At 46.0% G+C, this 19746-nt stretch overlaps 1 protein-coding gene across 1 annotated transcript in view; it reads left to right on the forward strand.

Annotated features, from left to right (window-relative positions):
- Positions 1-10035: 10035 nt before the first annotated feature.
- SRRM4 (serine/arginine repetitive matrix 4) overlaps positions 10036-19746 on the forward strand; it is a gene marked incomplete at both ends in the record, with an annotated part of 162241 nt that continues 152530 nt past the window's right edge. Inside the window, one exon of the mRNA XM_082853593.1 lies at positions 10036-10166. Coding sequence (XP_082709719.1) covers positions 10036-10166 — 131 coding nt within the window. The remainder of the gene's footprint in view (positions 10167-19746) is intronic.

The following is a 19746-nucleotide window of genomic DNA, read 5'->3' on the forward strand; positions in this document are numbered from 1 at the left end:
GAAGTACTTCCATTCATCTCAGTAAATACGTGCTCCTCTCATCCCCCTCCAGGGCCCACTGTCTGCACCATCCTGGTCACTCCATCCATTTCCCTGGAACCCAGGCTACCCTAGGCCTAGCATCCATCTGGTTAGTCGGCTCCATGCTGTCCTAGTTGTTAAGTATTTTGAATATCGCTCCTGGGCTCAGAAAGGCCTAGACCATAATCCCAGCTCTTCCACTTGTCACCACCTGTGTGACCTTGGGCAAAGCTTCATCTCTTTGAGCCTCGGCTTCCACATATGCAAAGGGTGGACCACAGTAATAGCTTTGTCCTGGGATCATTATGAGAGGGAGCAAGATGACTCGTGCTTAATCCAATGCAAAGGCAGTAATCACTCAACAAATGCTAAATTTCTGCTGTTATTAAAATGACTCTTATGACTATTCCAAGAAAACAAAATCATGAAGAAACTGTAAAATGTCACCCCTGGGAAGGCCCTTAGAGATGCCCAAGTCCAGGAGTTGCTACTGGGTTGAGGGTGGAAATGTTTATGCCCGAGGAAGGCTGGGTGAGATGCAATTAAGAATGGTAGGGTCTGTGGCGAAAAGGAGAGCATTTGCCTTCGACCTGTAGTCATTGAAATTCTCTATCTTTGAATACCTTGTGGGCTTCAAACAGAACACATCTGTAGGCCAGAAATTCATCGTGTGGAGTGCCAGTTGGAGACCTCTGAGAACCCAACCGTATAATTTCCGGTGGGAAAACTGAGGCCAGAGTTAGGAATGAGTTGCCCAAGTTTAATGAGGACAGGAATCCTGGCCCTTCCAGCCTTCTGCACATTGCCCAGCCTCGTCTGAAGACCCCTTGAAGGAGCGGGGGCCGAGAGTCAAGCTTGTTGTTCAAATTCCTGAGTCATAGACCCAGGGCATCCTCTATAAAGTCTAGTTGAGAGGGATTTTTTAAAAATAGCATTTATCACTTTTCTAAAAACAAAATTTATTTTGATTAATTTATTTATTTTAATCATGCCCCCCCAAACAAAGTAAAAGAGAAGTGCCCCCTAGACGTTCTGGCTGTATAATCTCAGACAATCCCTTCGCTTCCTACAGAGCCTGCTTCAAAGGGCCACCGCAGGCAGTAAAAGGTGAAAATGTTCGTAAAGTTCTTGCACAGAAAGGAAAGCTTAAATGCATTGGAAGGTATTCTGGGCTTTGGGTTGGCAGGAGCTTGCTTAGAATCTGGCCTGCCTGTAAGGCAAACGAAGTTTCCAGGAGGGAGACGATGCGTTAACAACTGTGGTCACGTCACAACACGGACTATCGGTTTGTTTGGTAATTATTTCTGCAACATCCAATCCAGGGGCAAGGCAATAGGGAGGGTCCTGCTGCCACAGAACTGTCCCCAAAGGCCCTGGCTGCAGAAGGTGCCTGGCTTCAGCTCTGCCTAGAGATCCGAGGCATGCAGGGGCATAGGAACAGCCTCGGTTTTCTCTTTCTGTCCTTTCTTTTTTCCAAACCAAAGGTCAGTTGCCTTTGTCTTCTGCTTCAAAGCATTCCAGGAGAGGCTTCTGTGCTCCTTTCAGGAGAAAAGAAGTAACAGACAAGACAAAGCGAGATACATTCAGAAGTTGCGTCCTATCTTTAACAGCAGAAGGCACTAGAGGCAATATACAGTACATACACACACATACACTAAATAAGGTGAGCCATCATGACAGGTGGAGGGATGCTTTTAGATGCAAAATTGGATTCTCTTAGGCAAATTCTTTTCCCACCTTGCTGTTGAGAAGAACACAGATTTGTGTGTCCACATTTAAATATTACACCAGCATAGTGCAGTTGATGAGATGCCCACATGTGCATATGCCAGATACTTTCTGCTTATAAGTAAAGGAGCTCTGCTACACACCTCTGGGCAAAAAGCCCTTTGAGTCAAATGCTGGCAATGCCCCTTTCCAGGCCTGGAAAAGGCGGGTCAGGCTATTACACACAGATAGATGATACAATATGTCCTGAACATTAGTAGTTTGAATACTACTTTAGGATTTCTGTAGCATCTGTGTCTCACCTGTGCTCTTACTTAGTCTTGACACTTTAAGAAAAATGGAATAATTTTGGATGAGGAATAGTTTTTAAATGGAAAGATAAACCATAAAAAAAATTAAATTATCTATGGAGATAGAGTAAAGAGGGTGGACAGGACAGGGTGTCTAGACTTCTCCAAATATACTTTGTGGGAGTTTTGACTTTAGAACACTGTAAATAGTTTATATAATTAAAAAATAAAGTTATATTAAAAACAATCCCTAAAAATCAAGCTTAAATGTAAATAAATACACCTCAATGTGATTTTATTCCACTTGACTTTAAAACAGTAATTTGGGGCTTCCCTGGTGGTGCAGTGGTTGAGAGTCTGCCTGCCGATGCAGGGGACACGGGTTCGTGCCCCGGTCCGGGAAGATCCCACATGCCGCGGAGCGGCTGGGCCCGTGAGCCATGGCCGCTGAGCCTGCACGTCCGGAGCCTGTGCTCCGCAACGGGAGAGGCCACAACAGTGAGAGGCCCGCGTACCGCAAAAAAACAAAACAAAACAAAATAAAACAGTAATCTGAATATACACCCAAGTGAGAGGTTAAAACAAAATCTGAAACTGATTTCAGTAATCATATTATAGGTGGTCGTATAAGTATGCTTGTTCTAAAACGTGTGTATTGTGGGACAGAGAAAATGAGTAATTATGTTGGTGTCACTAAACTTGGATTTTTGGCATGTCAGAAAGGAAATACAAATGTGAGATTTATGGTTTATGAGAAAAACCCGCAGCGCTTATTTGAGCCAGAGATACCAGTAGAAAATCGTGATATATTTTTTTGTCTTAAAATAAAATTTCCTAGGTCTGTATATTAAAAAGTCCTAGAAACAATGACTGACTAATCTAGTAGGGATGAGCAACCTTGGCACTCATTAAAAGGAACCAGTGCTGTCTGGAGAAATGGCTGATTCCAGGTCTGGGGCAGTCAGGAAATTTGTAAGTTGAGCTTGGAATATCTGGACATAGCAGAAAGCAAGAAAGTCGTCAGAGGCTTCTAGGGTCATTTCACAGGACTCAGGAACCAATTGAATAGACTCTCCTGGCTAGAGGTGAAACAATTTTAGCATTAGTAAGGATAATAGTAGCAATTAAGGGCTTCCCTGGTGGCGCAGTGGTTAAGAATCTGCCTGCCAATGCAGGGAACACGGGTTCGAGCCTTGGTCCTGGAAGATCCCACATGCTGCGGAGCAACTAAGCCCCGGGCGCCACAACTACTGAGCCCGCGAGCCACAACTACTGAAGCCCTTGCTCTTAGAGCCCAAGCTCTGCAACAAGAGAAGCACCACAATGAGAAGCCCGTGCACCACAACGAAGATCCAACTCAGCCAAAAAAATAATAAAAATAAAAAATAAAAATAAATTTTATTTAAAAAATAACAAAGCACATCAAATATATTTAAATCTATGAATTCATCCTAAGTATAAAAAAATTCAGTAGTACTTTCAAAGAATATTAGTACACCAACTCATTGTTATTTAAACTAGTAAATAAAGGGAAAGGATCAAGTATTTATTCTGCCTTTTCTATACTAATGGTGCCTCGAGTTTCCCAAATAGTTGATGAGGGGATCTTTCTCTATAGGAGTATTCCAGCTAATACATAAAAATAAATGATGGATTAGAACAGCACAATTTTTGCAACCCCTAATAAATCAGGCAAAGATCTTCAGTCTCAGCTAGCGTCACAAGAAAAGAAAAAAATCATACATTATTAACCTTCTGGTGGAATTTCTTTTGAGCTTAAATCTGATTAAACTTCTAGATCTAGCCTTCACTTAACAGGAAATAGAGGGCACAGAGAAATGCTATCAATGTAATCAGGAAAATACAGATTATGGGAAATTCCACTAGACAAACAAGCAAGTTTCTTATCAAAAATAGAGAAGAAAGAGAAATGGAATGCATGTATGTATATGTGTGTGCGTGGTGGGGGGAACTTATAGAGAAGAGGGTACTGAAGGAGAAGCATCAGTCAGCCACAATGAATGAGCCTTATTGGTATCCCAATTCAAACAAACAAATAAACAAAAAACAAATACTTAAGACAGTTGGGGAAAAGTGGACGTTGACTGGATATTTGATGATACTAAGGAATTATTGTTAATTTTGTCTAGTGTGATAACGATATCACCATTATACTAAAAAAAAACAAAGCAATTTAGAGATACATCCTGCAGTATTTACAACTGGAATAATACAATGTCTTGGATTTGCTTCAGAATCATTTAGGAGTGTGGCAAGTGGGTCAGAGTAAGACCAAAAGCATCAACTATGTGTTGATAATTGTTGAACTTAGAAATGGGTACACAGGAGAAATGGGTACTTTATGCTAATCTTTACTTTTGAATATGTTTGAAATTGTCTATAGTAAAAAGTTGTTCAAACATGAATCACCTCTTTACCTAACAAATTTCCTTAAAGAGGACATTTTAGAAAGGAAAAATTAGTGTCACATGCCAATAATGGAAGATAACTATAAAAATAAATACAATGAAGGCAAAGCAGCATTACTAAATACTAGTTGTCCATGCCTCTGAATCTGAAGTCACTTTCTCATTGTTGAAAAGTAAGTCCTAAGAGATGTGTTCAAGACATTTTCAGAAAATCAAAATATGGAGATTTACTTCTGGAGGTAACCTAATAGCTAGGAAGGCAAGTCATAAAAGGAATACTTTCTCATCATACATGACCATGTACTCTGAGGTTATTTAATACTCCATCTGCCTGGTTACCACCTAAAACCTTGTGTGGCGGGGGAGGGGGTGTGTGCCACCAGGGTTCCAAGGAACCTCACTTTGATAAATAATGATATAGTGTCATTGGCTTTTAAAATTGGGCAGAATAATGGCAGTGCTCTCATCATTGCATGGAGCATATTCCTCCATCACTAACTGTTCCATTTCTCCTCCATTCTTCCATCACTAACTATGTTCTCTGGTCTTCAGCCTCTTTTTTGTGTGTACCCAACTCTTTGAATATGTGGTCTTTGCACACACTGAATCCTCTTACCACTCTGAAACTCAGTTTCCAAATCTGCAAAATTCAGACAATGATAGTTCCTTTCCCATAGAGTTGTTGAGAAGGATTAAATGAGATAATGCTTTTTTTAAAATTGAAGTATATAGCTGATTTACGATATTGTGTTAGTTTCTGGTGTACAGCAAAGTGATTCAATTATATATATATATATACAATAATTCAGTTATATATATATAATAGATTACATATATATAAATATATTAATTATATTTATGATGTAATTAAGATGTTATGGAAAATGCCAAATGAACTTTTTTGGCCAACCCAATATAATATATATATATATGTTCTTTTTCATTCTCTTCCATTATGGTTTATTACAGGATATTGAATATGGTTCCCTGTGCTGTACAGTAGGACCTTGTTGTTTAATCTATTTTATTCATAGTAGTTTGTATCTGCTGATCTCAAACTCCTAATTTATCCCTCTCCCCCTTTCCCCTTTGGTAACCATAAGTTTGTTTTCTATGTCTGTGAGTCTGTTTCTGTTTTGTAAATAAGTTCATTTGTATCATATTTTAGATTCCACATATGAGTGATGATATATGATATTTGTCTTTCTCTTTCTGACTTGCTTCACTTAGTGTGATAATCTCTAGGTCCATCCATGTTGCTGCAAATGGCATTATTTCATTATTTTTTATGGCTGAGTAGTATTCCATTTTATATATATACCACATCTTCTTTATCCATTTATCTGTTGATGGACATTGAGGTTGTTTCCATGTCTTGGCTATTGTACATAGTGCTGCTATGAACATAGGGGTGCATGTATCCTTTCGAATTATAGTTTTGTCTGGATATATGCCCAGGAGTGGGATTGCTGGATCATATGGCAACTCTGTTTTTAATTTTTTGAGGAACCTCTGTAATGTTTTCCATAGTGGCTGCACCAATTTACATTCCCACCAACAGTGTAGGAGGATTCCCTTTTCTCCACACTCTCTCCAGAATTTATTATTTGTAGACTTTTTAATGATGGCCATTCTGATTGGTGTGAGGTGACACCTCATTGTAGTTCTGATTTGCATTTCTCTAATAATTAGCGACATTGAGCACCTTTTCATGCGCCTGTTGGCCATCTGGATGTCTTCTTTGGAGAAATGTCTATTTAGGTCTCTGCCCTAAATGAGATAACGTTTATCAAAGGTTTAACACAAATGGTGACTAGAACATAGAACATAGTAACACTCGATAAGTGCAGTTATTATTATCTGAGACAGCAATGAATGTATTTGTCTTATAGACTCTTGGGAACTACGCAACCAGGAAGGAGGACTCCTGGTTTATCCATGTTGGTCCAGGGGCATTTGGAGCAGTTTATATCAATATTCTAGAAGAGAAATGGATATTAAACAGAGAAGGTGGGATTCAGATTAAACATAAAGTAGAACTTTCAAGAAGTGAGGATTAGTAAGCCCTGAGTAATAGAATCATTTTTTCTCCTTAAAAGGCTGTACGAAAAAATACAGAATCTTGTAATTTGAATAGTTTAGCATGATCCTGTTTAAGGGCACAAAGATAGATGAATTGGTCTCATTATCATATTTCCCATTATCTCAGAAATTATTTGAATCATTTACTCTTCACTGGACTTTTGGAAATGGGTACAGACTGTCAAGTACCCTGGTGTCCCTTGATGATGGTGGATAATGATTAGCCATATTATACTCAGAGAATTTATGGACAGAGAGAGTAAGGGGTTTACCTCAACACAGTCATGTTAGTGAGGTGGGATTTGAACTGCCTCAGGAGGAGGGGCAGCTATTTCTCTGAGCTGGTGGTGCTGCCTTTTTGCATCATCAGAGAGAAGGACGTGTAAGAATCTCTTTAGCTCCTGCTCTAGAGTACCTGGGTTTACAAATCCTGGAATCCCTTCTCCCTGGTCTCCCTTTTTCTAATGAAAGAACAATGCCGTTCAGGTAAAGAAGTACTCTCTAGACTTGGCCAGCAAATTGATTTTAATTGGAATGCCAACTCCAACCACTTAGTGGTGGCTATCTAAAGAATGTGTTGAGAAGGATTCTGAGGTCTTTTCTCAGAAAGAGTGCTGATACCGGCGTAGCACAGAGGATAGGCAGTGATTGTGCCACATGCTTGTATTCATTAACCAGCATACTGAAAGGTCTCAGCATGGTGACTGATTGCACCTGGTAAAACAGAGAGCAATATCCTATAGGAATGAGAACAAGGTGGTTACGCATTGATAAAGTGATGGAGGAACTGGAGTTTGAGTCGCATTGGAGAAGCCAGACCTAAAGTCCATTTACACACATGGTATTTGATTTTTATAGAATTTCATGTGACTGATGAGGAGACTGAGGCATAGACAAGTGAAGTCACTCTTCCAAGATCACACAATTAGGAAATAGCCGAGCTGAGATTTGAACACAGGCAGGCAGTCTGGCTTCGAGGCCCTGAATTTATCACCCAAGACTCCCAACTTAGAAGTCTAAACACTGTGTGCTTCTCAGTATGTGCCTCCTTTGGTATCTGACAGTTTTCACAGTGTGCCACCCTGGGGTGCCTGGTATCCCAAGATCCCCTATCCACCACGAAAAACCAGAAACTGTATTTTGTACAGACTTCCTTTGCTCTTATAGAATCACCTTGGGCAAGTCACTTGACCATCCTACACCTCAACTTCCTCACCTTTAAAATGCAATATCAACAGCTTCCCCTCCCACCTTACCTGGCTGCTGTTCAGGTTCAAAAGAGACAATATTGTGCAAATGGAAACTTTATCAACATTCTAAGAACTTAGAACAGGAACGTGCTGGGAAATGTTGATTGATCTGGTGGGGGTAGGATCCCATCTACCTCTCCCCGGCATGTGACTCAATTCAGACCACAATGTCATGACTAAGGATGGTGTCAAATATCCCGGGCTACTTAAAGAGCCAGTTCTCAATGGCAGTTCAAATGACAGCAACTTCAGGGTGGGAAATAGTGCCTGAGAGTGATGGGAGAGTGGGGAATTTGGGGCAGGAGGGAGAGAAGGGAACACATCTGGGCCTAGCCTCCACTTTCCTTCACCTCCGAGCTCCCCAGCCCTTACCTCCACCTGCTGGCTGGGCAACCCACATCAAGAAGCCAGCAAATGCATCTCTAGCTGTTGACCAGAAGGGGTCACTGCAGAGCGAGCAGTGCTCTCAGGCGCTCACACAAGCAGACACGCAAATATCCAAATACCCAAAAATCCCAATGTAGATACGCTTCTGGAAGGATGCTCGGTGACTCCAGAGTCCTCTCTGCCTTCCTCCCCCCCTTTCTCTCCTCTTCCCCTCCTGTTGCCTTTCAGCGAGTTTCGGAAGTTCACATTGGTGCCCTGGTCCCTTTGGTCCCCATCGCTGTCACCATCAGCAAGAAGTTTATTCCCACTGTGGCCAAGACCCAGTGCCAGGTGCTGGGAGGCCTTTAAGACTTGGCGAAGCCTCCTTCTAGGAATGCGAAGTCTGGGGAGTGGGAGTAGCAACTCTGCTGAGATTAAAGGACTCCAAGGGAGAGATGGGCTGAGGGGTCCCGTGTCTCTTTTCCTGAATGAAAACCCTGGGCGTGAAGGAGAGAAATTCTGCCCAGACCCTCTGCGTCTGGGTTTTATTGTGATTCTGAACTTCCACTTTCTGGGATTAGGGCTGGACTGGGAAGGGGTAGCAGATGGGGAGACAGACAGAAGAGTATCCCCCTATAATCTTCTGATGTCCCCCTCAAAACCCACCCCCCAAAGCTTTCCTGTCCAAAACGGACTCCTCTCCCGAGACAAGCTGTCTTAAGGAAAAGCGGCTGCAGCAGAGTTCCGCAGGAGTGGATGGGGTGGGGTGGGGTGTGGGCACTCTTTCCTTTGCATGGGTTTGGCAGCAGGACGTTGGGCTGGCTGGCAGTGAGACACAAAAGAGATAGCCCTTAGAGCCGCGTGCACAGATGCAACGCTGCACCCCTCTGCGGGCGGGGCCGGCTCGGCAGATGGCGAGAGGCCGAATTGTTGACGGATGGTCCATCAAACGGCACTTTCTGGGTGGTGGGGATCTCGCAGCACCCAGGCGCAAAGAGGAATTCCGAAGGCGTCCCCCGTCCCCTTGCTGCTGTAGACAGCCCCTCCCAGAAGTGAGGCGGTGGCGGAGGGGCGGGGCAGGTTGGCGGGGGCGGATAGATTAAGTTTTTTTTCTCCCTTGATAGAAGATCTTCTTCAAGACTCGTGAAGGGGTTGGGAAGGGAGGCGGCGGGCCCAGAGAGCACGCAGGAGAGGGTAGGGGGAAGGCCCGCGGCGGAGGGGGAGGCGAGGGGGCTGGGAAGCAGGATCTCACGCCCGGTTCAGTTCGGGGTGCCGCGAGTGCTTTTCTCAGGGGTCAGCGCTGCAACTCCGTAGCCGCGGGGCCCCGGTGACGGGCGCGCGCCCCGCCCTTTCTCCTCCCTCGACCTGCGGGCTTTTGTTATGCAGATGGCGGCTGGAGGCTGAGGAGGCGGAGGGAGTTGGTGGGGCGGAGGAGAGGCGGAGAGGGGGGAGGAAAGTGCGGCTCGCGCGACCAGCCTCCTTTTCCAACGTCACATTGTGAGAGAGACAAAACCCGGGCGCTCCGGGGCTCACACGCGCACGCACACACGGACGACCCCGTCGCCTCTTCTCTCCGGCGCTGCCGAGAAAGCCAGCCCAACGTTCCCTTCCTGGGGCGCGGAGGCTCTGCAAGCTCAGAGCGCAGCCCAGAGCCGACCCAGAAGGCGGAGAGAACCAGCGCACAAGCCTTCTTCCTCCCCTGCCGGCCCGGGCTGAGGCGCCCATCCCCCGCCCTGAACCCCTGTCTCTCCCACCCCACCCTTCTCGGTCTCACACGGACAGAGAGCGGGGCCGGGTGTGCCCCCGTTCGGAAGCCTCGTTTCAGCACTTCGGACAGCGCCCGGGAGCCCCGGGCCCTTTTGGTTGGCCATGGCGAGCGTTCAACAAGGAGAGAAACAGCTTTTTGAGAAGTTCTGGCGAGGAACCTTTAAAGCCGTGGCCACCCCGCGTCCCGAGAGCATCATTGTCGCCAGTATCACGGCCCGCAAGCCGCTGCCAAGGTAATGACCTCCTGCTTAAGAGGGGAGACCCTGATGGTCCCCCTTTCTGGCCTGTGCCCCAGAGCCCTGCGGGGTGGAGGCAGGCAGCTGGGCCAGAGCCCCTGTCTTTTCCCGTCACTACTCTGCATCTCCCACTGGAACATGGGAGAACGAATTGCTTGTGTGAGGTGGCAGCTGGTGGGGAGGGACGGGGAATCTTTAAGGGGAGCAACGCTCAGCCGGCTGACCTGGCAGCCGCTGTTTGAAAGGTCTTGCTGTCTTTGGGTGGGCGGTGGAGGTGGGAGATGACTGAGAAACTTTTCTTGATATCCCAGGGCTCCGAGGACAGGGGGTGAAGGAATGGTGGATTTGAGGCAGTTAGCGGTGTTGTACAAGAAGAGATGAGGATTGAACTAGCTCAAGCCTTGTTCAGAGACAGCGGCACATTTCCGTGCTCAGCTCAGAAACTAGTGAGCTCTGACTGTTTTGACAAAAGCCCATATGCTATTCCCTCAAATACACCCTAAACAGCGCCCTCCTCCACACCTTCCTGGCGGCGGCTGCTGAACTATCTGGTCTCCAGCACGCAGAACCAGGAGTCTGAGCTCAAGAGTCAGGGAGGAGCCTTCCAAGAGCGTGAAGATGGTCTCAGAAGAGTTTTATTTGGTTTTTCAAAAAGAATCTGATTGCTTTGAACTCAGGCATAAGAACCGATCCTTGGGTGGTGGTATAGAAATAGTGTGATGGAGGGGGGATGAGGGAAGAAATGAAAGAAAGGCAGAAAGAGGGAGAAGAAGATGTGGGGTGAAACTGAGAGGAGGTTGGGGGGAACAGAAGCATTCCAATACAGAGAAGACCCAATTGTTTTCATAAATCATTCAATTTAGAGGAGTTCGAGAACGAAAGGAAGAAGAAGCCTGTGCCCTCCGTCAGGGAAAATCAAGGCTGAATGAAAACTCTTCTTTTGCTGGTGTTGGATGAGTAGTTGGGTGGGAGAAAAAGAAAGAAGTGGACCAGGGGAGACCACTTGGAGGATTTATTAATCCTGGCAGGCTGCACTAGGGAGTAGATTGAAAACATGTCTGGGAAAGTGCTTCGGACAGAATGCCTGTTGTGGCACAGCTGCATCTGAACTTTCCAGTGGGTGTGGGGTGGAGGACCGATGGGGGAGTTATATTTTAAGAATCAAACTCAGACTGGAGAACTTTTCATGGTCTGATAGAGACCTGGCTCATACAGGTCTTTAAGAAAAACGGGTACCCCATGTTGGGAATGGGTGAACTAGAAACATGACGGGCCAGCAGGATGTAGCAGGCGGCAAGTGGCAGCAGCAGCAGCCAGTATTTGTGGCTGGGATGAGGGGACATCCTGTGACACAGGCTGGAGAAGGGGAACAGTAACACCAAATGCCACCAAAAGCTGGTGTTGCTCTGCTTGAAAGGAGGTTCTTTGTAGAGAGCTTTGACATCAGTGGTTTTATCTTCCTGGGTTTCTGCCATCCATTCCACCTTCGGAGTGCACCTCCTGTTGGCAAATCAGGTGCTGCATTGGCCAAAGAATATGCCCTTGTAGAAGGGACTAGAGGAAATTTCATTGGAAACTAGAAGTGTGGCAGTTGGTCCCGAGTATTCCATGTATTTCAGGGGTGCAGGGAGAGGAGAGCAGATTCCTGGTGGTATTTTAATTCAGATAAGCATACCTGATGGCCACCTTGCTTGGTAACTTCACCTTTTGCCTGTCAGTCTGTTCCTGTCATGCCTTTTTTCCTGGTCATACTCTCAGTCATATGAATTGCTCACAAGGTCTCCCACCCCGCATGCTTCTGCAGCTTTGTGCAAATCCTGATTTAATCCATACGAGACTCATAATAGCCAACCCTCCCCACCCAGGCATCATTTCACTCCTGGTGTCTTTTAACGTCCTGAGTCTCCTTCCCCCTGAAAACCACTCCCGAGGTGAAAGTCTGAGCATTTAGTCCCTAATTTATGTCGTGCTGAAAGGATCCTCTTTAATACTTCTGTGACAGGCGTGGCCTCTCTGTAGGATAGATTCCACTTTGTGTTTAAGTCTTCAGGAGGAGGGGCTGGGTTGGAGTTGTCTTTTAACAGACTGGCTGTAAAGCCTGCAACATCCACATTTGCACCCACGCCAGCCACATCCAGCGATGGTCAATTTCTACCTCCTTTTTAAGGTTCTATGCTTACTTAAGGGTGAAAGTACCATGTTTCTAAAGCAGAGTTCTTAGGAAGGAAAGGGACAGAGGCATGAGCTTAGCATCAGCAGCTTCCTCTACAGGCAGTGTGGGGACTTGGTCTCATCAGAAATGTTGTCTAGTTCCATGAATGAGGCCCAGCTCACAGTCAGCGGATCTGCCCAAGTAGCTGTCTACAGGGAGATGGGAGAGGGGGAGGAGGAACCACCAGCCAGTCCTGTTGGTTGCACACTTAATACTTGTTTATGGATGAGGGCTACTACCCCCTGAGTGAACTTCCCCAGGATATTTTAAGTCTGTTTCTGAAGATAATTTAGTACCAGGATAGAAGCTTACATTCAATTCGTTGATTTCATAGCAATATGCATACATCATACAACCTTACTCCAAGCAAAGCATCCCCTGGTCCCTCCCTCTCCGCCTCTGTGAGGCATACTTGATGAGGCAATATCTTTATAATGTATCAAGTTGCGAGCAGATGTCTGACTCAAATGTCCGAACGGTGTAGCAGTGTGGGAGGCGGTGCTTAAGGGCTCAGAGCTGAGCTTCGGCCCGAACCCCAGAGTACCTGGTTCTGCCGTTTAGCGGAGTGCCTTAGGCAAGTGGCTCTACCTTGCTGAGCCTGTTTTGTCAGCTTGAAAATAGAAACAATAATCGTAGCTGTCTCAGGCAGTGAGTTAGGAGGACTGAGTCAGGTGAAGCACTTCCCATAGTGCGAGGGACAGAGTGATTGTTTAAAACAAACAGCTCAGAGCTATAATGGCCAAAGGAAATCTACAGTTCCTTCCAGTATTGTGTTTTTCCTGCCTACCCATTTCTCACCTTGATAATGCTAACCATAAAAATTGTGAGATTTCAGCTCCTGACAGGCGACAGGAGGTGGGGTGGGTGGGATGAGAGCAGTCCCATATTTTCCTCCCTAAGGTCCTATATTTCCTTCCCTGAGGGGAGGTTAGCTGCTTTGTGATCTGATGCTTTCAGTTAGGGGGTGGAGGGCTGGTGAAGAATTGTCTGGATTCAGAGTGGATTGGTACGACATCCCTATGGAAGATTATTCTGTTTTGTGTAGGGATGACCAAGCACTGCCAGTCTAGCCAAGGCTCAAACTCCTTGAAAACCATAGTTTTAATCCCTAGCCCATCAACTCTAGAGTGACAATGTAATTTGTAGTTCATATCAAGAGTGAAAAGGGTTGCCTGTGGGTGGTTATTCCAGGATGGAAGCTCTAATGGGAAGTATCCCAGGCAAACCTCACCCTGTACCAGCTGGAAGAGAGCCAGCATGAATCAATAAGATACTTGGAGTGTACGAGACCCCCTCTTTTGTTCCTGCCAAAGAAGTATAGTCGTTTTCCTGGCATTAAGTCATTCTCTTTTTTAATTGCTTAGTCCAGAAAAGTTTTCACCTGAGAAGTTTAGGCTGAAAGTGGGAAACCTAGTGTCGGAGGCCAACTCAAACTGTAATATTCAGATCAACAAAGAGTAGTTGAGGACGTAATGAACACGTAACTATCATTTGTAATTAGTATCTCAGTTGTTTGTAGATACAGGAGTGTTTGTAAAGGGCTAGAGAGGTGGCCCCCTTAAGCAGACTATGCATTCCCTTTACCATTCTTTGGGCAAGCTATTAATTTTCTTCGAAAATCCTTTCCATGCAGAATAGTCCAGAAGCAGACTTCAGCCCAGTCCCTGTCTAAAGGATCATAAATTCCAAACTATTGGAGATTTTACTGCATAAAGGGAAAGACGGCCAAATTGTAAGGCAGGGAAAATGCCTTTGAACCACTTAATTCAAGTCTCCCCTTCGTGCCAAGAGATCAGTTAGCACATTTGTGCTGACTCTGTCTCTAGGAGCAGAGTGAGGGGCTGTTGGGAGGCGATGTCCTGTGGTTAAGAGCCAGGAGACGAGGGTCAGGGAAAATGCTTGCCCTGGCGATGAATGAACATTTTCTCTGGAAAGGGAGTGTTACTGTTTGGGTCAAACCTTTCTCCTTCTGAAAGGTGAAATTGGTTGAATGGTGTACAGGGTCAATGAGGGGATCGTTTCTGACACTGCCATGTTCACCTGGCAACTGTGCTGTCTTAGAGACCCGAGCTGCGGTAGATGTTCAATGAAAGTTGGATGCATTAATTGAATGAGTACACATGGTCCAGATCCAGTATGAGATTAGCCCTCTCCCAGCCCCACCCCGGTCCTGACAATCTGAGGATGCTGGTCAGTGCAACCCGGGAGGCTGGGAGACACACACACACTGCAAATAGATTTGACTCTCACTAGTGTCAGGATGAAGCTCTCTAGATACAGATGTCTGTGTGGCTGGGTGAGTGAACATGTCGGCTTGTCCTGGGGCAGGAGGTCGAACTTAATGTCACTTGGAAGTGCTTTCCAGGCCCGTGTCAGTCTCCGTTAACTCCACCCCGACTCCAGGCCACCAAAATGGGGCCACGTCCCTAAAAGCCTACCTCCTCTAAATGAGGATGGAAGCCTGGGTCAGGTGCCTTCTGCTCCACGGCGCCTCAGTCATCCCACACGGGCACAGTACATTTTTTAAAATACCGTTTCTTTCAGAGTGGCTGGACTTACCTTCCTGCAAAGTGGAAGAGTTCGCAGGGGCTTAACAAAACCGGAGTTCTGTAATTGCTTGTTAGTAAGACTTTCTCTGAGGTGCGAGAGAATATTTCTGGGGTGGAAGAGGTAGAATGGTGAAGAGCTTGGGCTCTGAAGTCAGATGGACCCAGGCTGACATTCTGCTGGGCTACTTCCCAGCTCTGGAATCTGTTAGTCACTTCACCTCTCTACGCTTCACTTTCCCCATCGGTAAAATATTCATCTCACGGAGTTGTAGTGAGATTATTCTCACTACAGTCGCCTAAAAGAGCCCCTGGAGATTTGTACAGAGCTGTTTTAAAAATCCGACAGGACCTGAAGGCAAACTAATCGCAGGAAATGTTTCCTTTTACTGTTTACAGACGCTCACTGGCTCCGTGGCTTTTGGCAAGCAACTTGACCTTCTCAATCTCAGTTTCCTCATCCATAAAATGGGACTAATAATAGCAGCCACCTCCAAGAGCTGTTGGGGGGACTGAATGAGCTAATATATGGGAAGCACTGTTCGGCACACAGTGAGGGCTCCATCAGTGGTAGCTCTTACTATTAATAATAGATGATCGTTTTTATTATTCCTACGTGTCAGGCCCATCAGGGAGGAAAAGATGAATGAAATGCAGTCTTTCCATTTGAGGGCCTCGGAATTTAGCAGCAAAGGGAGACATAGACAGGAGTGTGTATGACTGAGGCAGATCATCTTAAGTACTATAAATGTAGGTAGGAATAAAGAAAGGGGGATGTGGAAAACCAGAGGAAGAAGAGACCCTCAGTGAGACCTGGAGTCCCTTGCTTATTATCATACAGTAATCCTTAGTTATCTCACCTGTAAAATGGGAATGATTCTTTTTCTTCATCAGTTTTACCTACAAATGCAAGGAATGATCAGAATGAATGCAGCCTTTATTCCCCGTAGAGTCTCAAGAAAGAGCTTTCCTTTTCCCAGAAGAAAAAGCAGGTTAAACTCTGGAGGGGGCATTATCTGTGGGGAGTCCCAGTCAGTGCTAATGAAGGGAGGCTATGGAAAGGAACTGCGCTTATAATATAAATCTCCCAACTCCCCTGTCAGTGGCTTAAGGATACAGACGCGGGCATGGGCTGTTAGGTTTCTTGTCCTTCATGGTCCAGCGCTGGCTAAAACAAAATCCGGTCTTCATTCCTCAAGCAGCCACCGACGCTGGGGGGAGCAGAGTGAGCCCATACATGTCAAAGAGAAAATAAACCACCGGGGAATGAATGTACAAAGAAGAAGCAGCTGCCTGTGGCTAAAAACCAAAGCTGTACTCATTCGTTCAACAATTTCCTTGAGCTCCTGCTTGGTATAGCAGTGAACAGCATGAAGCCCCCCGCTCTCATGGGGGAGAAAAATAGTAAATGAAGAAACAAACAAATAGTATAAGGTCAGGTGGTAGTAAGTGCTTTTAAAAAGAATGAAGCTGAGCAAAAGACTAGAGGGTGAGGGCGGGGATGGCTTTATTGGATGGAGTGGCCAGGGACCTGGAGAAGGGAGGGAGCCAGCCATGAGGATTACTGGGGGGAAAGTGTTTGAGGGAACAGCATGTGCAAAGGCCCTGAGGTGGAAGCATGCTTGATGTATTTGAGAAATAGCAAGGAGGTCAGTGTGGCTGGAGCAGAATGGGTGAGGGGGAGACTGACAGGAGCTGACTCCCTAGACATAGGCAGGAAACAGATCAAGCAGGGCCTTGTAAGACATCTAAGGACTTCCCAGGTCCTCAGCTCCTAGGCTGGGGGGATGGAGGGGGTCGCAGGGGTGCTCCTGCCCTCTCAGTCAGGGTCCCTGGTCTGATGTGCTTCTCTTGGCTCCTCTCTCCCGACTCTAGTGCAACCAGGGATAACTTTGAACGGCAGAGTCAGAAGCTTAGCTGGGCCCCTCCATGTGTTATGGACAAACATGAAATTTACACATCACTCTGATTGTGATCAATCAGATTAGGCAATTGAAAAAGACACTGTTTAGACTTCCAAATAGAAGTGGCAAATCTTATTCCCATGACGGTGAGGGCTTGGTGTATCTCTCATATCCATGGGTACAAATCTATACTATCCCTCTCACCTCACAGCCCCCTTTGCCACACACCCTTGAAGCTACAGTCTGCGCTCGCACGCTCTTTCTCTCCCTCTCTCTCTCTCTCCCTCTCTCTCTCTCTCCCTCTCTCTCTCTCTCCCTCTCCCTCCCTCCCTCCCTCCCTCCCTCCCTCCCTCTCTCTCTCTCTCTCTCTCCCCTTCCCTCCCCCATCTCCATTAGAGATTTTGCTGAGGGAGCTCCCATATGCCACAGCCTGTATGTAGAGCTCTGAGAAATAAAACACAGAATTAAGATGTCATAGAGACAAAGCCAAACCAAATCCAGGAACCATGCCGAACCCTAAAACAGTCATTAAGTAATTCACGTCTGCATTTGTCTGTTGCAAACAAATATTAAGATCCTCTGGACGCAAATGTTTCTCATCAGGAGAATCCCTTCGTTGCTGAATTCCCTGGGCTTACATCCCGCTGACAGGTTCGCTGAGCAGAAACACCAGCGGATCACTGTTCTCTGGCTTCATTGAAAGTGAAGCTTAGGCAAGTGAGCTGGGATTTTACAAGGCAGTTACCACTCCTACGGGAAGAGAGGAGCCATCTGGGCCTGACGCGTGTGCATTCATAGCGTGCGCGCACCTGCTCACGGTGGGAACGTGTGTGCCGAGCGCCTTACGTTGTTATGTGCCCAGCCCTGTGCCAAACACGTTTCATCTGTTGTCTGATTCCATCCTCACAGTAACTTTAGGAGAGAGGTATTTTGAAGACCCAGTTTTACAGGTGAGGAATCTGAGGCTCAGAGAGTAGAAGTGACCTGCTCATGGGAACATGGCTGGTGAGTCATAATTGGAATAAAAACCCAGAGCTCTTAACTGAGAAGTTTATAGTCTAGTACACTTTGCAGAAAAGGAAAAGCTGAGACCAGAGAGGTGAAGTGTGGCTTGTCCATGGTCACATAGTATGTAAGTACGAAACCAGGATCTGAAATCAGGTCTGCTCAACGGCAAGTACGTTCTTCTCTACCTGCTGTACATCCTGTCACTGTGGTTTGGATTTTAAGGTCATGGGTGTTTTTGTGTTATTTTAATCATCGTATTTTACGTCCAGTCAGCTCAGGCAATTGCCATTGTTATAATCCCGTCTCACACCACTGACGGTAACACTGTCTTCCTCTGTCCTTACCCTTCTTACCCATCTCCATGTCGAGCTAGAAGAACCTCTTTGGAAAGTAATCCAGACCATATACACCCTCCTTACCCTCGTCTAAAGCCCTGCATCACTGTCCATTGGTTTGCAGCACTTTAGGCCTTGGTGACTCCCTGCCATGGTACAGCCCCTGGCCACCTCCCCCAAGATCATTTCTAAAATGCTGCTTCTCACTCCATCTGCTCCGGCTGCATCCCATTCCTCCTTTTAGTCACTCAAATTTTCCATGCCCTTCCTGCCACCAGGCCTTTGCACATGATGCCAAGAAAGCTGTCCCTTTCCCTTGGTGCCTAATTTATACCTACTCCGCTTTCAGATCTCAACTCAAATGTCATCTCCTTAGGGAATCCTCCCACAATGCTCTAGACTAGGTCACACCTGGCATTACAGACTCTCATCACTATAGTACCTCTCTTGGTTCTCGACACATTTGTAATTTTACACTGACTTACAGGATCATTGGTTAAAGTGTACCTTTTCTAATAGACCGAAAGCATCATGAGGATGCGGACTGTGTCAATCTGCTTGTTGGTTTACCTTTTTCACTTGATACATGGTAGGGGGCCAAACAAATGTTGGTTGAATGCATGAATTGTAGCAATTTCACCTCATTAAATTATTCTTATACCTAATAGTCTGAACCACATGGAATTTCCAATATTCAAAAACAGCAGTGTTTCCTTTGATTCACAGGAGAACTCTTTGAACTACTGAGGGTGGAGACCATGTCTGTCTCATTCCTTGCTGTATCTCAGCACCTAGAACAGTGGCCCATGGTTGGCCCATTTTCTTTAGATGTTTGTTGAATGAATGATTGAGGGTATATAAGTGCATGGTACAGATGAGGAAACTCAGAGACCTACAGACATATATCTTCAGAATTTTAGAGCTAAAGGGACCTTTAGGAGATTATCCAGTCTCCTCATTTTACACGTGGAGGACAGAAAGATATGTTTTATAATATTTATAATGTATCGGAACAACTGTACAGATATAATTTATAAATACACTTACCTGAGGGTTCATTCTCAAAACTTCTTACTGAGAGAGTTAAGAGGTCAGAAGGTTTCTAGGACCTGCTCATGTAGTTCGGCTCCTCATTTTGCAGATAGGGACCCGAGACCCACAAAAGGGGAAGGACTTGTCCAAGGCCCTTACGTAGCCTGAGTCAGCCTGGGTGAGCTCTGGGTTTGGTGAAGTGGTGTTTGCCCAACATCAAGGTTTGTGTGTGAGCTTCCCTGCTGTGGTCAGGAGATCAGACACTGCTCACTCTTGCCCCCAACCCCTCGCTGTGAGATATGGCATCCTGCCCCATGAAGACCTCTTGTGGCATATGCCGCCCAAAGCCTGGTCTGGGGATCCTGATGAGATGTCCATCTGTACTCAGCCTGGCTGTTCCTGGGATCATATTTCAGAGCTTTCAGCCACTAAGGAGGCTTTTCTCTGGCCAGCCGCCCTTCCAAGGCAAAGCGGCAGGTGATTCTGGGGCCCAGCCCACTCCCATAGAGGGTAGGTAGGCTCGGGGCAACTCTTTACCGT

Source organism: Leucopleurus acutus (genome assembly GCF_964270905.1).
Source record: "Leucopleurus acutus genome assembly, chromosome: 13".
Classification (NCBI taxonomy): Eukaryota; Metazoa; Chordata; class Mammalia; order Artiodactyla; family Delphinidae; genus Leucopleurus; species Leucopleurus acutus.